Source organism: Limanda limanda, chromosome 6 (genome assembly GCF_963576545.1).
Source record: "Limanda limanda chromosome 6, fLimLim1.1, whole genome shotgun sequence".
In the NCBI taxonomy this organism is placed as follows: domain Eukaryota; kingdom Metazoa; phylum Chordata; class Actinopteri; order Pleuronectiformes; family Pleuronectidae; genus Limanda; species Limanda limanda.
The window spans coordinates 18746692-18765780 of record NC_083641.1 but is presented as its reverse complement, the minus strand read 5'-3'; the positions used below and the strand labels follow the sequence as shown (position 1 = coordinate 18765780).

At 43.5% G+C, this 19089-nt stretch overlaps 1 protein-coding gene across 1 annotated transcript in view; it reads right to left on the bottom strand.

Moving 5' to 3' along the window:
* sipa1l3 (signal-induced proliferation-associated 1 like 3) overlaps positions 1 to 19089 on the bottom strand; it is a 64781-nt gene that overhangs the window by 14968 nt on the left and 30724 nt on the right. Inside the window, exons 3-10 of the mRNA XM_061072880.1 lie at positions 11188 to 11904; positions 9817 to 10786; positions 7462 to 7592; positions 5121 to 5309; positions 4392 to 4566; positions 3169 to 3272; positions 1391 to 1548; positions 708 to 1290 (exon numbers count right to left, since the gene is read on the bottom strand). Of these exons, the coding sequence (XP_060928863.1) occupies positions 708 to 1290; positions 1391 to 1548; positions 3169 to 3272; positions 4392 to 4566; positions 5121 to 5309; positions 7462 to 7592; positions 9817 to 10786; positions 11188 to 11670 (2793 nt within the window). The 5' untranslated portion in view covers positions 11671 to 11904. The remainder of the gene's footprint in view (positions 1 to 707; positions 1291 to 1390; positions 1549 to 3168; positions 3273 to 4391; positions 4567 to 5120; positions 5310 to 7461; positions 7593 to 9816; positions 10787 to 11187; positions 11905 to 19089) is intronic.

Here is a 19089-nt window from a genome sequence, read left to right as displayed (position 1 = left end):
AATGAAAAACAATACCGACGGTGGAAATCCCCCGAGCTCAGGACTTCAAAGCAGATAAAACAGAGCTCAGATTTTACACAGCCTTGAAATGAAAACAATTCCAACGAGTTTCAAGATAAAGCTGAAATAATCACATACTATTAATCACAGTGACCTGACAACGTGTCATTAAGGCCTTAAAGGGAACTGAAGACAAGCGTTTGCTCTGTGGGACTAGAATATGGGTCTTGATCTCCGACTTCTAAAGGATCTCTGTGGAGGTTTTGATCACTGTAGCTCTATAGGGGAATGATTACACAAGTGGCTGCCCACTTTGTTTGCACTGTACACAATTATAAAAAGGTATATGCATGTGTGTGGAGCATAGCTGCAAATCCACTGATAGTTAGCGGCTGTAGCCTCCAAAATCAAATCAGTTCATCTGCGAGTCCAAAAGAAATCCACTCTACATGCTCAAGAGACACTGTGTTCACAAGAATGGGATGGACAGACAACACAAAAACACAATGCCTCCAGCACCGGGACTAAGGTATAAAACTGCATAAATGCAAACATAATATAAACCTAACTTTGTTTTTCATAAGAAATTTATACAGAGCACTTTATGTGCCCACAAACTTTGCGCCTCAAACCCACAGAGATCCTCACCTCTGGTCTGACAGTCACCATCTTCTACACTTGAACTGGAACCAGCTCTGAACTCTCACCTTTAACCTCTGCACCATTTCCCTGATGTCCTGCGCACAGCCCTCCGGTACCCGCACAGCGATGTGGTCTCCTCTGCCATAGAAGATCTTTAGTGACAGACGCTCCGGCGTCCAGCCGATCACGTCAGCACAGAAACAGTTAAACACCACCTCTTTGGTGGAGCAGTCTGTCAGGAGGACGTATTCAGCCGACAGACCCATGGCACAGGGCAGCTCCGTCGCACCTCCGCTGAAGTCCTGGGCCTGGGCCCTCCAGGCCACGGCCCCTGCGGCTCCCAGCTCGGCTCCTTCTCTCGGCTTCGACCGCTCACGTTTTTTAGATGCGAGTGAGATGAGGTTGTTAAGTTTCCCGGATGAGTCGAGCGGTGTGCTGCTGACGTAGTTCTCGGCCAGGTCACGCAGGTACTCCTGCCGCGTTCTTGTCGCCATGGTGTGGAACTTCTCTGACTTGTGTGCTGCATTCTCTGCATTGATAACTTTAGCTAGAAGGAAGTTACGGAAGGTTTCCCGGTCACGGAAGGTGACACTGTTGGGAATGGACGGGCCAAATGGGGGCACATCCTTCATCCTTGTCACAGCAACACTGAAAGACAAGTAAAGAGAGAGAGACGATTCACAGTGAGACACGCTTTCTTTGATCATATGGACATGTGCTTGTTCTGTTATATCTTTGTATCCTTTACCTGTAACAGGTGTTTTCAGAGCAGGGGTTGTGCACACGCACGATAACGAAGACGTGCTGGAAGTGTGAACGGATATTCTGAGGCGTGAATGGTAACGCTCCTGGCTCCTGAAAGATGATGGTGACGATGTCGTTCCCTATGTGCCTCTTTCTTAGGAGCTGAGGAGTAGAGGAGAGGGAGAGGAGGGGAGGGGAGAGGAGGGCAAGGACAGTATTAATAAAATTATCAAACATAGTTGGCACTGACTCTAATGACTCATTAAATGATAAAAGTCTGACAACCGAAACACGGGACTGAGACGCTCACTACACTAGACACCAAACAGCAGCTCCTTACGTAATTTGTTTTTTTGGATTGTGTGTGGTGCTATTTGTGTCTGTGCTGGTTTGTCCGTCTCTCTGTTCATGTAGGAAACATGGCTCACAGTCCAGCCTGTGTTTGTGCCGTAGCGCTTGCCAATCCTCTCTTCATCTGCAGAGGGAAGTGTGAAAGTACCAATTATGTAATCCAGCCCACTGTTTGGCCACAGATACACAGATTCTCCAGGATGGAGCCACAGGAGCATCCTTCACACGTACTCAGGCTGCAGATCGGAGAAGTCTGATAACTGTGCTTGAGGGAGTTGTACACAAACATGAGCTATGATTGTTAGAATTAACCATTTGAAGCATTTGGTTTAATTTATAATTTGGAACTTTTATCAACACTGTGACTATTTTGTGTTTTAGTACCATACTAAATACACAAAAAAAGACTCAATATTAATTTACTGTAAATGTCATCATTGTTCATACAATCTATATTTCTACTTTGCATCAGATCGCTCAGTTCCTGCACCGTGGCTTGGGTTTAATGTCAGATGCTGCCACCTAGAGGTTTATCTGAGCAAGTGATCGTCTTTGCTGCTGCAGTTAATGCGCCATTTATAAACTCATACTAAATGATATAAAAGTTGATTCTGATGATAAATGTCCGAACACACTTTTCTCGATTCTTTTTGTTTACTCACTTCTACCAAGACATTCACCAAGATGTAATGAAAATAGCTGTTTTTCACTAACAAGCAATACACTGCTGTGTGTATTGTAGTATGAAAGTAAAGAATTCCAGTTGATATCATTAATTCATGATATTTTGAATTGTTTGAGGAAGAACAAATGACTTCTCCTGTTTTACAGTGATGAGCAGACACGTTGTGCAAACACACTAAACCTAAGCACCCACAGCTCTGGCTCATGTCTGAGCACATGTGTCCATCCGAGTGAGCCTCTCACGCAAAACACGTATGCAAACTATTAAAAATACCCACACGCAAAATCTTACACACAGGTCACTTGCACACAGCCCACACTGCAAACACACAACACCCAGGAGAGTGTGGAGGAAGGCAGAACAAAAAGAAGAGGGAGAACATAAAGGAATGAATCACTACAGAACCCCACCCAGCTCTGATCCCGTTAAAGAATGAGAGGGCAAAAGAAAGTGCCAGTGAGTCGGAGAGGACACAGAGGCCAAGGCACAGAGGATAAAGACTATAAAAAGAGAAAAGAGACTCCAAATGAACAAGACCAAACAGGTCACGAGTTACCTCTTCACAAATCCTTGCTGGGGAAGAGGCTTTAACTAACAACCACATACAGGTTTTGAAAGGCTTTGGGAGACAAAGGGTCGTCGTGGGTTCTTTATTTAGCGGTACACGCCCGGGTTTGACCTGCAGCGCAGCACGCAGCCCCAGGTGATGCTGCTGTATCTAGGTCAGGGCGCTCATAAGCTCTTACCTGCTGTGGGTTGTTGGGCATATACGGCAGCATGGTGGACACGTGGAACATGACCTCAAAGCCCTGGTAGGTGGTGTACAGGGAGTGGGTGCCCGTGGAGTCCGCTGGAAGGAGGAGGAGAGATATTTCAATTTCACGCCAGAAGTTTGCAAGTACAGATTCACAGTGTGACGTGTGAAATCACATTCACAGGGATCATGGGGGCTCACAGACTGTCACTCTGCTTCCCCTGGGGTTATGACACTTGGCCCGTCCTGTTCCTCACAGCTTTATTCAGACATGACAGGAGCATTACTGAAACGTCTCACTGCTGGAGAAGAGCTGGGAGCATTTTCTCTTTTCTCAAAGGCCACATCAGTAAAGGATATAAAAATGTGTTATGGCGCTTAACACATGATTTACTACTTTTCCTGCTTCGCTCCAGCTTTTTGGTTTGTTTTTTATTTCTCTTATGCTCTGCACTGCGAGGAAAAATAAATAATTTTCATAGACTGATCTGGTGTGAGAGAAATGTCCTACACAACATAAAATTGCTAATTCAAAGTGTTTCATAGTTTATTTAACTGATACATTTATCACCTCCATCGAGGAGGTTATGTTTCCACCCCTGTCTGTTTATTGGTTGTTTTTTTATTTGTTTGCAAGCAAGATTACACAGAAACTATTAGATGGATTACTACTAAACTACAGTTTAAAGAATCCATTAAACTTTGGTCCAGATCCGGATCAGGGGAAGATCCAGGGTTTATCTTTTTGTTGACATTTTCACCACATTTAGGGGATTGGTATCTATTAGTGTGTGTAGTCTGGTGCCGCTTGGTTGAATTTAATGGGACTACTGGGCCATGGCTCAGATGAGCGCCAGTCTAGTAGTAGTGTTATTAATAATAACAAAAAGATGTGTTTAGTTGACTTTGTGCTGCTCTGGCCGGACATAATGTGTTGTTCACGGTGTCAGTAAAATTTTACCAGTTCGGTTGCCAGGAATTTACCAAGATATAAAACTGTCATCACATATTAGTGTTGATATCCGGCCCAAGCAGGTCCCGACAGATGCAGACAAAGACTTTGAAATGATATTCGTGTTCAGGTCGGGTTCGGACACAAAAGACAGAATGCCTGTCGGGTTCGGTTAATGCTCAGTGAGTTTGCTCTCAGGCACAGTCGGGCCCTGCCTCTACATCACATGTACAAAAAGAGGTGGACGTCTTGAAAGCGCTTACTCTTTGTGTCGAGCTGGGCGGCGTATTTGGTGAACCCTTTTAAAAGCACCTGCTCCCCCAGCAGCTCCAGGAAGGCAGAGAAGGCAGGTGACGCCTCCTCATTGTTGTACATCTCCTCCTCGGTGCTCTGGCCTGCGCGGCACAGCAGAACTCCCACCTTGTGCTTCTGACTCAACTACAAGGCCGAGGAGAGATAACGTTAGAAACACGCTCACACAACCCTGTCACGAACAGATGGAAAAGAAAAACTGTTAAAGGAAAATAAATATATAACCGTAACGAACTGTTTACACACATGCATGCACACAGACACAGAGGACAGTTTCATTGTTGTATAAACCACTTGCACATACAACAAAAAGCCTGCTGCTGGCAAAACACCTCCTGCTTACACGTCACCCTCTGTAAAATAAAAGGTGAGATAACGTTGCTAAACATTAAAGTTTTTATAGTGATACACTCAAACACTCCACGCCCTGCTTCACACAGCTTTCACTGCCCTTAGCCCAAATTGTATACTTTGCTCCCACACAAAATTAGTCATTCAGGTTTCTTTGCTTTGCAGTCGTTTCAGTCTGTTCCTGACTGAGCAGGTAAACTTCCTGTATTTGGCCCGAGGATAATTTTAAACGGAGGTATTGTTCCCGCTGGGATCAACCGTCCAACTTCTGGTTTTATTGCACAAGGCTGAAAATAAAATGTCAATACAGTCACAGACAGTTAACTCACCCCCTGTTCATCCAGCTTCAAGAGCTGCTCTGTGACTTTGGGTGTGCTGAGAGCCAGTCTCAAACAGGACACGCTGAGCTCGGGAACCACCTGCTCCAGGACCTCTTTGAGCGGCAGACCCCGCACCGTGCCGTGTCTCCCCGTGGACGCCACCGCATCCTCTAAAATGGAGCCTCGCAGGGTCACCAACTGTACACAGGGGGAGAACAAGAACTGTAAACTGAAAGCACAGTGAGGTTTTAAAAACTATAAATGTTTAAAATCACCCTTAAATTTTAAGGAGATTAACACATTTCCTGCAAACTCCATTATGTTGATTTGAACCCTGAGTACGACACATTAACAAACACCTAAAGTGCTTTTAGGTTGAATCTTTCACACAATCACAGCAGGTTTAACATTTACATGTATAGAACTGTCTATGTCTGAGTATTGCTGGTGTAACGATAGTTGTGTTGTTCCTGGTTTCCCTTTCACAGAAAAGTCTAAGGTCAGACTGAGCTACTGTACAGGACCACAGGTAATATAAAGGAGAAACATAAGACAGTCTCACAGCTCATAACAGTAACACACTGCCCTGAAGCTGCAGAGTCCACACACACACACACACACACACACAGTGAAGGTTGTGTGTGTGTGTTTTAAGTCTGGCAGTATTGTGTGTTAATATTCGGCTCAGCATTGTGCTGCCACAGTGTGCTGCTCCCTGGTGAGGGGAAATTGACCTGCTTCAAAACAGTAAGACTATAATAACCTCAGATACCACACACACATACACACACACACACACAAAGTGGTTCATTAAAGATGCATGGCAGACTCTGAAGCTGGCAGGGGCCGTAGAGACAGTTGAACCACAGAGAATCGCCAGAGAGAAATGAATCCTGATTGACACACAGCAGACGTTATGGAGCTATCGTTTCTACTCGTCAGCGGAGTGGGCAACGCAGTGTGAGCGTAATGTTTTACCGGGGGGGAGAGAACGGGGGGCTTCGCGCCACCTTGCTGTATCAGCACCGCTGCACAGAATTAGAAGACTTGAGGGGGTGGATATTTGAGAGAGGCTGTGGCTTGAGGGGGAAAGAATAGTCTGCAATCAATCTCTCTTTTTCTGTGTGAGAACAGTAGGCCTGGGTGAACTGCTGGTGTCTGTTAACTGAGCTCTGTGTACTTAGACGGCAGAGGGGCTCCATTGTTGTACCACGGCTAAGTGATGTGGCCAGGCAGCCATGTAATCCAGCTAAAAACAACACCTCAACAGAAATACAGAGGAACACGCTCAGACAAAGAAGGCGAGAACACAATGAACGCAGGCAAACTCCTCTGTTTGTCTCAGTGACCTTGATAATGCCCGACAGGTGTTTATATAATACATATTGAGCAGATTAAACCGACGGAGAAGTGAGACCTCTGTGACCCAGCTTAAATCGTCACTATAAACGTCCAACAACAAAAAAAGACTCTAAAAAACATTTAGTCAATTGATGGAAAATTAGTCAGCAAATATTCTAAGATAAAAACCAAAGGTTCAAGTTTCTCAAAGATGAATATTTGCCCATTTTCCTGCTTTTCTAGGAAAGAAAACGAAGATTGTTTGGCAAAACAAACGTATCAATTTTAAGACACTGGGAAACTGGAACATTTTTAAGCATATAAAATTATCAACTACCCCACACGTCCTCTGTGAACACTCCAAGCTAATGGAATGTATTTTAAATTTCCTGCATGTAAAACAAACAGTAGGAAGATTGGTTTTGTTCCAAAAACCATTACACACTTGTGAACAGCAAGAGTACACAGTGATAAAAAGCACTTACGTTTAACATCTGCTCTTGTTGAAACATTGTATGTGCCTTTGTGGTGCTGGACTTTGTTGCCACCTATGGGCTTAAACTATATCTTGTGTATTGTGAAGTTTTATTGTGTTTTTGGATAATTATTATTTGTTTAGGCAAGTAATCTATGTGTTATCTAGCTGCTCTTAGTCGCTGCCTCAAATTGCAACTTGAGGCACAGAAACTTCTGAAAAAAAGATAATTATGTTGGGTGCTCTGGAAGCTGAGTCAGCCAGACAGGAATCTTGATAACTTATCATCAGCCCATCATTGACCACATTAGTTTCTGATTCATCAAAGTGGAAAGTGGTTGGGTGCGCTCCCTCCAACACTTTGGGGCAGAGCAGCCTGTGTTTGGTTTGGCTTTAACGCGGCGAGTCTGGGCAGGTGGAATTTTCCATTGAGGAAGTGAGAGAGGGGGAGAGGTTCTAATCAGAGCGGAGAGGGTGAGAAGAGTCGCAGGTGGAGAGGTTCGTTAAAATGAAAGTAGGTAAGGAAGTTAAGACCTCGCTTGTCCTGACGATGAGGCGGTACAGGTACTGGTCTTTCAGGTCTTTGGTGTCTTCCAGTTTCTCCCTGCGGACGCTCACAGTCACTGGTCCCAGCTTCTCGTCTGTCCCGAAGTAGTTAGAGTGGTCTGGTGAAGGACAGATGTAGAGAACAAGGTTAGAGTTTGTGCCGAGGACACAAGGTTAATTCATTCATTTATGTTTAAACATGGACTTGTGTTATTATATCTCTGGAACGATACATAACATATGACGTGATGGTTTTATAAAAAGACTATAGTGAAGATTAAGTAAACGAGACTTAAATTCTATCAAATCATTCAAACTAGTTTTTGATACTTGGTGATACAGATGCATTAGTGTCAGTAACAAAAATGTACTGAGGTTCAGAACCTAACTCTAATAAATGGATTCAAAACTACATAAAAGTACAACTAAATGTGTAGTAAGATTGACAGCGAAGGGGCATGAAGTCAAGGACAAGACTAAGATAATGATATGTTATCTCCTAATCAATACTCAGGTAATTAGAAAATCGATTCAGCTGACACAAGAATAACCCGGAGAAAATGATAATCAAGGTGCGGCTCACACACAAGAGACATTTCACTGATGTTATACGGATAATTTGATTTATGTTTGAAAATAGTCTGGAGAAAATTATGAAGGAAAAAATGTGTCCTCAGTCTTAGTCCATAGCAAAACAGGAAATGAACTAAATGTGGTGTTAACATTCTGTGACTGATTAGCAGTGATGGCATAACACAACATGTTCATCCACTAAGAGGCTGAGACGCTATCAACACACTTCACAAGTGTCTTGCACGTCCTCTTCTAAAGCTCTTAAGCTAAGCCCTGCTCATTCCAGCACCATCGGCATTGAGAGAGTCGAAACACAAATTGTAGAGACACGAGGAGGAAAGTAGCCTGATGAGTAACTCCTCCTCTTCCTCACCACGCTAACTTGAATGAACCAGGATGACGTACATGCTAAGAGTCAGGGCTGCCTCTCCTCCACGCCATGTCCCGTGGTGAAAATGTCAAGTCTTCTGATGAAGCTTTTCTGACATGCACACAGGACACACACACACAGGACACACACACACAGGACACACACACACAGGCGTTCAGCTGGAAGCAGGCCAGCAGATGTACATATTTTTGGAACGATAACCTTTATCTGTTTGGCTGCAGGCCCGATCCTCACACACACACACACACACACACACACACACACACACACACACACACACACACACACACACACACACACACACACACACACACACACACACACACACACACACACACACACACACACACACACACACACACACACACACACATCATCTGTCACTAATTAGGGTGCAGCCAGATGATGCTTGCCATGGGGAAGTTTCATCTACACTATCTGAAGAGGTGATGTTGACAGGAAATGTCCACATGCACATGTACGGACAAGCAAACATTGGACACACACACTTCTTCCCGGTTGGTTGTGACACTGGAAACCAGCTGCACTGACTGACCACTGTGAAGTGCTACTTGTGATCCTGCAGAAAGGCAGGTGGTGAATCATTTGCTCAGAGTCAAGTCCAGCGGCAGGTACATGTTGGATAAGATCTCTGGGAGCGCTGCCAGTTTGGCCGCTCTGCTCAGCAGCTGGATATTAACACACCCATGAGGATGTGAAGAGTGACTCGGGAGAGACACTGGCGCACAAACGACATCTACACTATCTAATTCACAAACAGACTAGACTGGCGCTCACTGGAGGGCATACAGCTGCCAAGGCCCAACAGTTCCCTTATGAAAACAGATTTAAATTCACTAGATCTAGTGAACAAACCACAGACAAAAAACATAAACATAAAGGGTCCTAAATCAGAGTTGATCAGTATTGTAGAGAAGTTATGAGAAAGGGGAGAATAGTTTGCATAAATGTAAAATGAACCGATAAATCACTAAATGTAACTTAAGACGCATCATAATTTCCTGGAGCCAAAAGTGACCAAATATAAATTAATGTTTGAATAGTTAAACAGGTGAATCAAATATAACTCACAAACTATTTTTATTATTTTCATATACAAGATACATAGTAAAGGAAACAATAATAATAAGTGTGCTGCTTTTTGCCATGAACATTGGTGTGGTGACCTGACCTCCTCCATCAATTGTAAATTAAAATGATTATCGCAATTATAGATAAATAAATCATTGCTGCTGAAATGTACAGACAATGAAAGTAATATTTTGTTCCTAAGATTCTAAAAGTTGTTTGACTGATTAATCATTGTGTCCAGAGTTCTCAGTGTGTAGTTTATGTCTTTGTGTGTGAGACAGTTTTACCTTTGCCATGGAAGTAGTCCCTGTAGTACCTGGCCCCAAGGTCTACATGTTCTATGCTGTACAGTTTCAGTCTGTCCAGTCTTGTCACCTGCTGTTCAATAGGCACCTCCAGCACCGAGACGCTGGCATTACTCCTCCTCAGCCACCCTCTCCCTCCCTCTCCTCCTCCATCTCCTCCTCGCTCTGCTGACGAGCTGAGGAAGCTGATGTTGCGCTCCCCGTGGCCCCCGATCTCATTGAGGAAGTGTGGGCAGCAGAGGAGCAATTGGCTGGAGGGGTGGGCTCCAAGTTGGACATCCAGAGGGTCCATGCTCAGGGAGGGTGTGGTGGCAGGCTCGAGGCTCATAGTCAGGTCTTCAATGCTGGAGTAAACTGGCTCGTTCACACTCGGAGCAGAGGACCTGGAGATGGACAGGGACACTGAGGCAGCTGATGCCCCAGTGGCAGTGTTCCTCCTCTGGGTGGCATAGCCCCGCTGAGCCGCCGCTTCGTGCAGGTCAAACAGGATGCTCTGGGCGTCAAAGTGGACAAAGCTCTTTGGGCACACCCACTGTTTGTAGGAGCCATCTGTTGAACTGTCATTAGTCTCTCCCTTTCCTCCGTCCAGCTCCCCTCGGCTCGAGCTGCGGAGTTTCCTGAACAAAGACGAGGTGCCCAGCGACATCTCTGTCCCTCCACTTTTCTTCCTCCCCCTCTCCGCTCCGTCCTTCTTTCCTGTCCCTCTGTCGTCTCCACCTGTGGGACCAGGTGAGGGAGCGGAGGGAAGCGGTGCACTCGGTTGCGAGTCTGGATCGCACAGCAGCTCCCCGAGGCGTACGGGTGCCGAGCTGCGCTGGTCAGGCCTATCGTGGTGGAACTGGTTGAGCATGTCGAAGAAGCTCTGGTCAGAGATGCCCTGGATGTCGATGGAGGAGGTGCTGCCGTACTCTCTGAACAGGATCCCCATCCCGCCACCTCCACGAGCCTCCACCTTGGATCAGAAAGGAGAGTGAGTTTTTTTAGTCTATGATGACATATATACAGTTAGTCCTCAAAAAACCTGTTAGGTTAATTCCAAACAAACTCTGTGTTTGTACATTTGGCTCCACTTGTTTGGACTGATTAATCAATTATGAAAATGTATTGTCGGACAGGGAAGAGTGATAGAAACAATCTATACTGTAAATATTTTAACAAAATCATCTGGTAGCAGGCATGTGCATCACCACATGTACATCTTTTTCATAATGTGTTAAAACAGAGCTAAGATGGGCACCTTTGGCAATTGTAGTAAGTCAATAAGAACACAAATCAAAGAAAACTAAGAGTCATGTTTCATATTTTGTCTTTGTTTGGAGCAGATGAACCAAACTACCGGTGTTTAAGACTCACCTCGTTCTCATCCTGCTCGCTGAGCGTCACTTCGCTGTTGGAGCGCTGTCGTAACGGTGGGAAAACTCTCAGACTCAAAGGTGAACCTCGTTCTCCTCCAAAGCCCCCGAGCCTGAACTCATCCCTCGACCGTCGTCGTGGCAACCTTGCGACTCCTCCCCGCACCAACCCGACATCAGATGACAAGAGGGATGATGAAACCGAGGTGGAGCAGTCGTCTCCATAGTGATTGCTGCCAAATTGTCCATTCTCAATGAGCGACTCTCGGGACTGTGCCCGACGCGGGGGCCACTCGGCGATCCGCGCTCGAACGCCCATCTTGGGCACGGACATGCGTGGCTGGAGGGCAAGGTCTGCGAGGATCGGGTGGCCATTGGGGGTGTGACGAAATGGAGTGTGCTGGGGAAACACCCCTCCTCCTCCTCCTCCATCAAGAAGGTCCGAGGAGGTGCAAGTAACCCCTCTGTCTCTGTAGTTGTTCATGGCTCCCGAGGAGAGCTCAGGGCCGTGGGGCAGGGGGCTGGCATCCCATGTCCGGAGGGGTGCTGGGGAGGAGGGAGAGAAGGGGCCCCACACAGACTCTGCTGACAGTGCTACGGCCTCTAGCTCCCCAAAACATTGCCTTCCACTTGCAGGGTGTGAAAGACTTCACTGGTCCATGATGGACCAGAATCAGTGAGGACCAGTTCTCCTCTTATTCTTCTTCTATTTTTCACCCTGAGAAAAAAGAAGGGATAAACAATCATTCCAACAAATCAGTTTCGCACAATTGGCACAAAAAAAATCTAAAACCAAAACAAATTAGATGTGGAATACTGGAACATTTTAACAAACAAAAACTGAGCACCGAAACCAGAAAAGAGCGACTGAGTCAACTCAACTGTAAACCAGCGTGAGGCTGATAAGCCAGAGAGAGAGAGAGAAAGAGGGAGAGAGAGGGAGAAAATGAGGTGAAGGATGTGACGCAGGATTTCTCCCATTGAGGCTAATCTTCAGGAGGCTGACAAGGGACATTATTATCACACACACACACACACTGTGCTCTCAAGCGCATGTGCGTGCCGAAAAATCACCCATATACCCACAGGACATGAGGCTGCGGTGACGAAGCAGTGTAGCTCGGGACTGATTTTGTCATCTTGCTGACACTGACCTCCGAGTGGCTGAGACGCAGAAACATGTTTCCTCTCCATTTATAAATTACAAAATTCATGTTTTTTGAATAATGCAAAAAAAGTGTTTTCTTACACCTATACACAGACAAATAATAATATAGATTTTTCAATAAGTCACACAACTAAAAACGCAATATGGACAACGTCATGATAATAACAGTTTGTGGGGTGGTTTGAATATTCTGAATGAGAGCTAGAGCAAAATGTCTAAAAATATAAATGTGCTCAATCCATCCATCTCTGCTCTAGTGGTGCTATACTTTCCCCCTTTCTCTCTAATCTCATTCTCTTTTTTAAGGTCTCTGTTCTGGGATTAAAGTTCCTTATCTACACAAGTCTCTGCTCAAAGCGACAAAGTTATTCACATATCTACACTAAGTGTTTTCAGAGAGCAAACATACACCGTCTGAAAAATGCCTCTGTGTGTATATATGGAGGGATTGAGCACATTTATATGCAACATGCACACACACACTCACACACCTTGCTCTTGATGGAATCCAGCCTTCCTATACCATGCTATTAACACAACTCTCATGAAAACCCAATGATTCTGGGTCTATTAACATTAAATCCTGTATTATACAATTAAACCACAAAATAACATTTCATTAAACGCTAGTTATAGAGGCATTTTCCTCATCCGCTTTTATCCAGATTGACCTTTTAAAATTCCAAAACTTCAAAGTTCTTTCCCACCATGAATCAGACAGGAGCCGATTATGATTCAGCCACCGCCCACCCGCTCTCACATGCACACAATGTTTCACTGTATAATCAGTTAGACTCAGATTTAACCACATTCAAATTTAGGCACTTTCACCGATACTGCTGTTAAACACTGGTTCAAGCCCTAAGCTTCACTTTCGTGGAAAGAGGAGCTAAATACTTTCCAGTAAGTCTAACACCGCCACAGTTCATACAATAGGAACAACTTTGCTGTGAAAACAAATCTGTGCTTGTTTCTATCCAGCTGCCTCAGAATCTCACAAATGTCGACTTCTGGGCTGCGATCTTGTTATGAAGTCCAATTTGCATAAAGTTGAGCTTTCCCGTTGATTCGAGGCAGCTCAGAGTGGTTTGTGTGTTTCCTGACACACAACGTCTTCTTTTATGATACAAAATGTCTTTGCTGAATTCATTTCTGGCCCCTAGACTGCATTACTCAGTCACTCATACACCATCAACAAAACTCATTCACTGCAAATAAAATCCCCGTTCGTCATCGGGCCACACTAATGTATCGTGTCTTTGTTTACGGCGGACCAAAGGGACTTCATGTCCAAAGGCTCCCGCTCTGATCATGCTTTCTGACAGAGTCTTTCCTCATCAGGAGAGCTGTCCTGTGATCCACTATCAGGCCCAATCCTCCATTGTCCAGCCCCAGCTGCAGGAGCTGTGTGCAGAATGGCTTATAATGTGTCTGAGGTGCTTGATGAGAGAGGCGAATGTGGTTTGCTCTTTATTGGTGACTTCAGTCAGCACAGAGCTCATCAGTGAGAAACACACACAACCACACACATTGACAGATGGAGACTGGAAGACGTTTTCCCCCGTGAGACAGTTGATTTGTGAGATGTTTCTCACAACATCAATACAACAAGATGGTCTACAGCTATGCCAGAGGCTCTGTGAGGTTTTACTAATGCACAGTGGAGCTTTGAGCTAAATATTAGCATCAACATGCTAATACACCCACATGAAAATAGAAATGCTAAAGCAGATCTGCAATACACACAGTTGATTCTGATGGGAACGACATTAGTTTAACATGTATTAGGTCACACAAAAAAATATAGAATATTTGATCTGAAGGTGGCACTAGTTGATAATAAGCATTATCAGATTTTTTTGCCCACTTAGGGGCAGCATAGACAAGCTGGGAACACAACACTGACATATCACATTTTGGTGAAAATGTTCCTTTTAGCCTTTTTTGGCCTCTATCAAATATAAAAAAAATAGATCAAATATATGACTGATATCTTATCTTAGCTGCTAAATCCTCCACTAAATACATAGTCATGTATTTTGATGCTGAGCAGGGGGTGTACAGTGGTTTTTTGGAGCTTTGGAGCTGAAAACATTCTCTAGTAGCCAAAAATTACAACATAAGAGAAGTTGCACATCAGACGGATAATGAGCTGAAACTCGCCACAGAGCTCTGTTAAGACAAGCAAAGACACAGTTTGTTTCTCTGTTGGTTCATCACTACTAGTAACCCATTTCACATTGTCTCTTGATGTACTGTTATTATAAACAATATAAATTACCACTGCTTAAGCTCATTAAAGTTATTAGAATTCACCCTGAGGGTTTCCATGAATGTCTGAACCAAATACCACAGCAATCCTTTCAATAGCTGTAGCGACATTTCACTCAAAGCCACAAATAAATCTCATGGTGGTGCATGATGAAAGTCAAATACTTAAGTCCTTCAGGTTCATCATCTGAGAAGCATGAACGTCTGTAGACATTTTTTGCTGTTGAGACATCTGGACTGATCGTCCATTGTAAATTAATAGAGCCACATTTCTATCTGAAAGCATACAGGTCAGTCGGCTTGTTACAGATGTGCTTTAAGCCTGGTGTAGTAATACTATACTTTTACCACATTTAAGAAGTGTATCCTTTTTCTTTTTGTCTGTGTTTAAGCTGTCTTTTAACCAGAGAACAGGTAATAAATTCAGTAAATTACTTTAATTTGCGGCAATTATGGTTGATGGACTGCTATCTTAATAATACAATAGGACAGGTAGTGCCAAAAGACTGTATCACGAAACCAAACATTCAGACTCTGACTTGAAGTTTCCCCTTTTTGTGGGGTGGGGCAGATGGCAAGCAGCTTGGGTGTGTTCAGAGTAAAGCACTTCTTTTTAAGGCCAATCAACAACATTATGAAATAGGACTGATGACTACATACAAAAGAAATCCACAGAAAAAAACAGAAGAACGATTCTCCGTCGGCTTCAGTGAGAACTGTGTAGACAACCTGCTTTAGTGCTGACTTCAGTGGATAAAAGTGCAGGCATTTAATGCCTTTTAATGACTTACATATAGTAGTTAGTTAGCTGTGGGATATAAGCAGTCATGCTCATTCTCTCTCCCTCCACACCCACACTGACTTGCCTTGCCTTGCATGGTGCATGCTTGGCCCATGCACCACAAACACACACAGAGGCTGGTAATTACCCTGGATAGATGGTTGTAATGACAGAGTTAGCACAGGATCACAGCTTCCAGAGAAATGAGTGTACTCGACATGGAGGAGGTGCCGCTGTTGCTGTTGCTCTGCCACAGTAATGTGGACAGACCTGAGATCAGTGCGGATTGTTTCTGAGCTTGTCACAAACGGAAACGGAACAGGAATGAGGAAGGATAGACCAGCGTTTCTGTTTCTGTCAGAGCCAAACAGCACATAGTCTAATTATATCTGCAGCAGGGATGTTGGCACCATGCACATGAAATAAATATACTTCAGTACATAGACCAAAAGAATGTATAACCATAATATAATTATAATATAAACATAATTAAATGCAAACATAAACTAGCATAACAAGGAAAACAAACTCCCCAGTCTTAAACAGTGAGTGTTAAACGTTTAGATCAAGCGAATGACGACAAAGCGCAAGCTACATTCATTATGAGTTGGTTTGAAGAACAGATGGTGGTGCATATGACTGGCAGACGGCAGACAGGAGCTGAGCAGAGCACGACACTGTCATACAACACAATACAGAGCTGGCAGGGACACATGGGGGGGACTCTCTTTCACGTCATCATGAAGGAAAGGACGGGACAGAGTGGGAGACTATTGCCATCACAGGTCAGCCGCATCAAGTTAGAGCCAGATGATGTAATGAATTAAAAAACTGAAGACAGTTTTATTCAGAATATAACCTCAGGTCATATAAAACAGTTGATAAGGTGTGTACTATTAACACAGAACCTTGTTTCTGTTTAATCAGCCAAACAAAATAAAGGCAGAGCTGCAGAATTCTGGCTGCGTTCGAAAAGTCCAAATAATCTACTTTCCTAACCACTAGTCCTTGATGCCGATAGAATACGTCACAAGGTCAAGGAAGGATGTGAAAGAGAAGCCGTAAGGAGAGAGGAAAGGAGAACCACGGTGCGCAGGAAATCAGACTGCTCTCATATAACACAAGCTACGCACAAAGTGTACGGTACTATTTGCTGTAGGCCGAGCACTGACAGTTATAATAAAGTTTCCTGTCACATCTTGGGAAAATATGTTTTCAGTCTGTAGTCTTACTCAAAGGAAATAACAACAAAACACATTTAATTGAAAATGAAAATAAAACAAACAGGACTGAAATGTTGAAATGATAATTATTTTGTGTGTGCATTCCATTATCGTGGGATCAAAATGACTTATATTTCGGTTTAGTTTCTGATGATGATGTTGTGAACTATAAGTATAAGAGCTATAAGGATTTTGTCCTTCTAATAAAACAGCTGTTTTTTTACATTTATGTCGGGGTGTCCAGGTGCAACTATATAAGGTTGCGTTGATTTAAATGTTGCAGCCACATAGAATAGCGGGGCGGCTTTTTCTCCTTTCCTATCATAAAGAATTGTCTGAAGTTTTCCTTAAATATCAGTTTTCAGATCTGAAAGGGTTTTATCCTATAAGGAAAAATTGCAACCAACATTTATGAGAATAAAAAAAACAGCACCTTAAAGAATTAGTAGATCAAGAGTCTAAAAATAACAAATCAGTAAATTGCTAAAAGGGTCAGTGTCTTTAAAAGGGAAAGGCTCTTTAGTTCATTGTTTCATTATTTCCTGTAGTGGAGCGGTCAGACTCATGATGAGAGGTTACAGGATGACTGCTGGTGTGTGTCTACGTTTTCCTGATGTGACTGAAGAGACGCACTGTTTTCCCTTTACTAAAACTGATTCAACAAAAAACTAATTGTGTTTTGTAAGTGACAAACAGAGCCGCAAGGCCCTGCTTTTGACCTGGTATCACTCTTAACCAGGATATATGAGAATAGTGTTGACTTTCCCAACTTCAGGAAAATGTCCCCCACAAAAGTCATGATTTTGCCTTAATGCTCCATCATTAGCCAACTTCCCAGTCATGATTCCTAAAATATTGTTAATTGATCATCAAACATGACCTAGAAGAGCAGTAGGAAGTGGAGGGTTGAATTTATTAAAAAGGTCCACATATGAATTGTATCTCAAGTCTGGAACAATGGTGATTTCTCTGCCAGGTTTTGCTAGAGTCACTTTAGAATTTTTTAGTCCCATATACAGGCTGACCTGTGTCCGCTCCATCAACAACAAAACCTCTACAGGAAACTATGAAAACAACATTGACATGTCAGAACGCTGGACTGGAAGGAAACCCACAGTCAAAGCATCAGACTTTGGTCTATATTGGGCTGGTAAGTGTGTTTGTCTTATCTGTAGGCGACATCTCTCCCTCTCAGACTGGAGCTGTACTGAGATGCAGCTCTCCCTGTCGCCCTGCTTTCCTCTCCACTCACTTTCCTCCTCCACAGTCTCTCTCGACCTCACTGTCATTGTCTCCATTGATTTCCGTCTACATTGTTTTGCTGAATCCCGCTGATGTCGCTAGTGTCACTTCTAACTGCCTGTTTGTCTGTCAGGCTGCCGTCCCATGACACTGACACAGCTCGGGAGGAGGAGGATGACGAGGAGGAAGACCAGAGGTTGGGGTGAAAAGAGCAAGACTCATTAAGCATGCGCCAACACACACAGTCACAAACCCGCATAACAAGTGCTATGATTTGCATCCAGTCGGAGGATTATAAATTGCAGCCCACATCACAGTTCATTATCGTTGTTATTGACTCGTCTATCAGCGAGAGACAAATCAGAAGACTGGCGTCTGAGCTTTAAAGGGGAAACAGAGGGATGGAGATGAGTATCTAAATGTTCAGATACTGCCGTGCTTCCATAAGATTTCCCTGTTGGTCTTACATTTCCTGAAATAATCCAGTTCATCGCCCAAGACTTTTACTTTGAATTTCTCACAGGTGGAGGAGGGCAGAGGTCAACGTGCCGGGAGCTCCAGCTCAAGGGCATCGACAGAGGGTCGAGACTCGCCAGCAGCCCACGTGTCTGATTGAACGATGACCTTTCTTAAATTAAGCAGACGTTCTGAATAATATGAACAAATTATCCTTAATGGTGCTTCTACAAGTAGTTTCACAGTAAAACATTTTTATATGTATTAATATATATGAGAAGAAAACAAGACATTTGATAAAGTCACCCTGTGCTCAAAGACACTGTGGTGGGCTGTTTACATGTTTATATACCTAATCATTAATTGACTCGTAAAGAAAATAATTAGGTTGTTTTGAAGAAGTCAATATGATATGAGTATTTATGGCTAATTCCGCTAAAACCAATCAACTGATAGACTCAGAGGTGTAACAGCTTCAACTCAAGTTAATGTCATTATAGTTTAAACTTGTTTCTTGATTGTTTGTTTGGGCAACAATCTGTTGGAAATTATAAACAAAAAATGTCCATTTGTCCATCGCACATTTTGGAACTGGAATAATAATAACATAATAATGAAATGACAGTGATCAGCAGAGAAATGCTCTCAGTAAATTACCCAACACAACCAACACAACCCATAACAAATGTCTGGTTTGAAGTCAGCTTATTGTTAGACTATGATTAATGGTCTGATGAGGGATTCAATTGCACACTTTCAAAA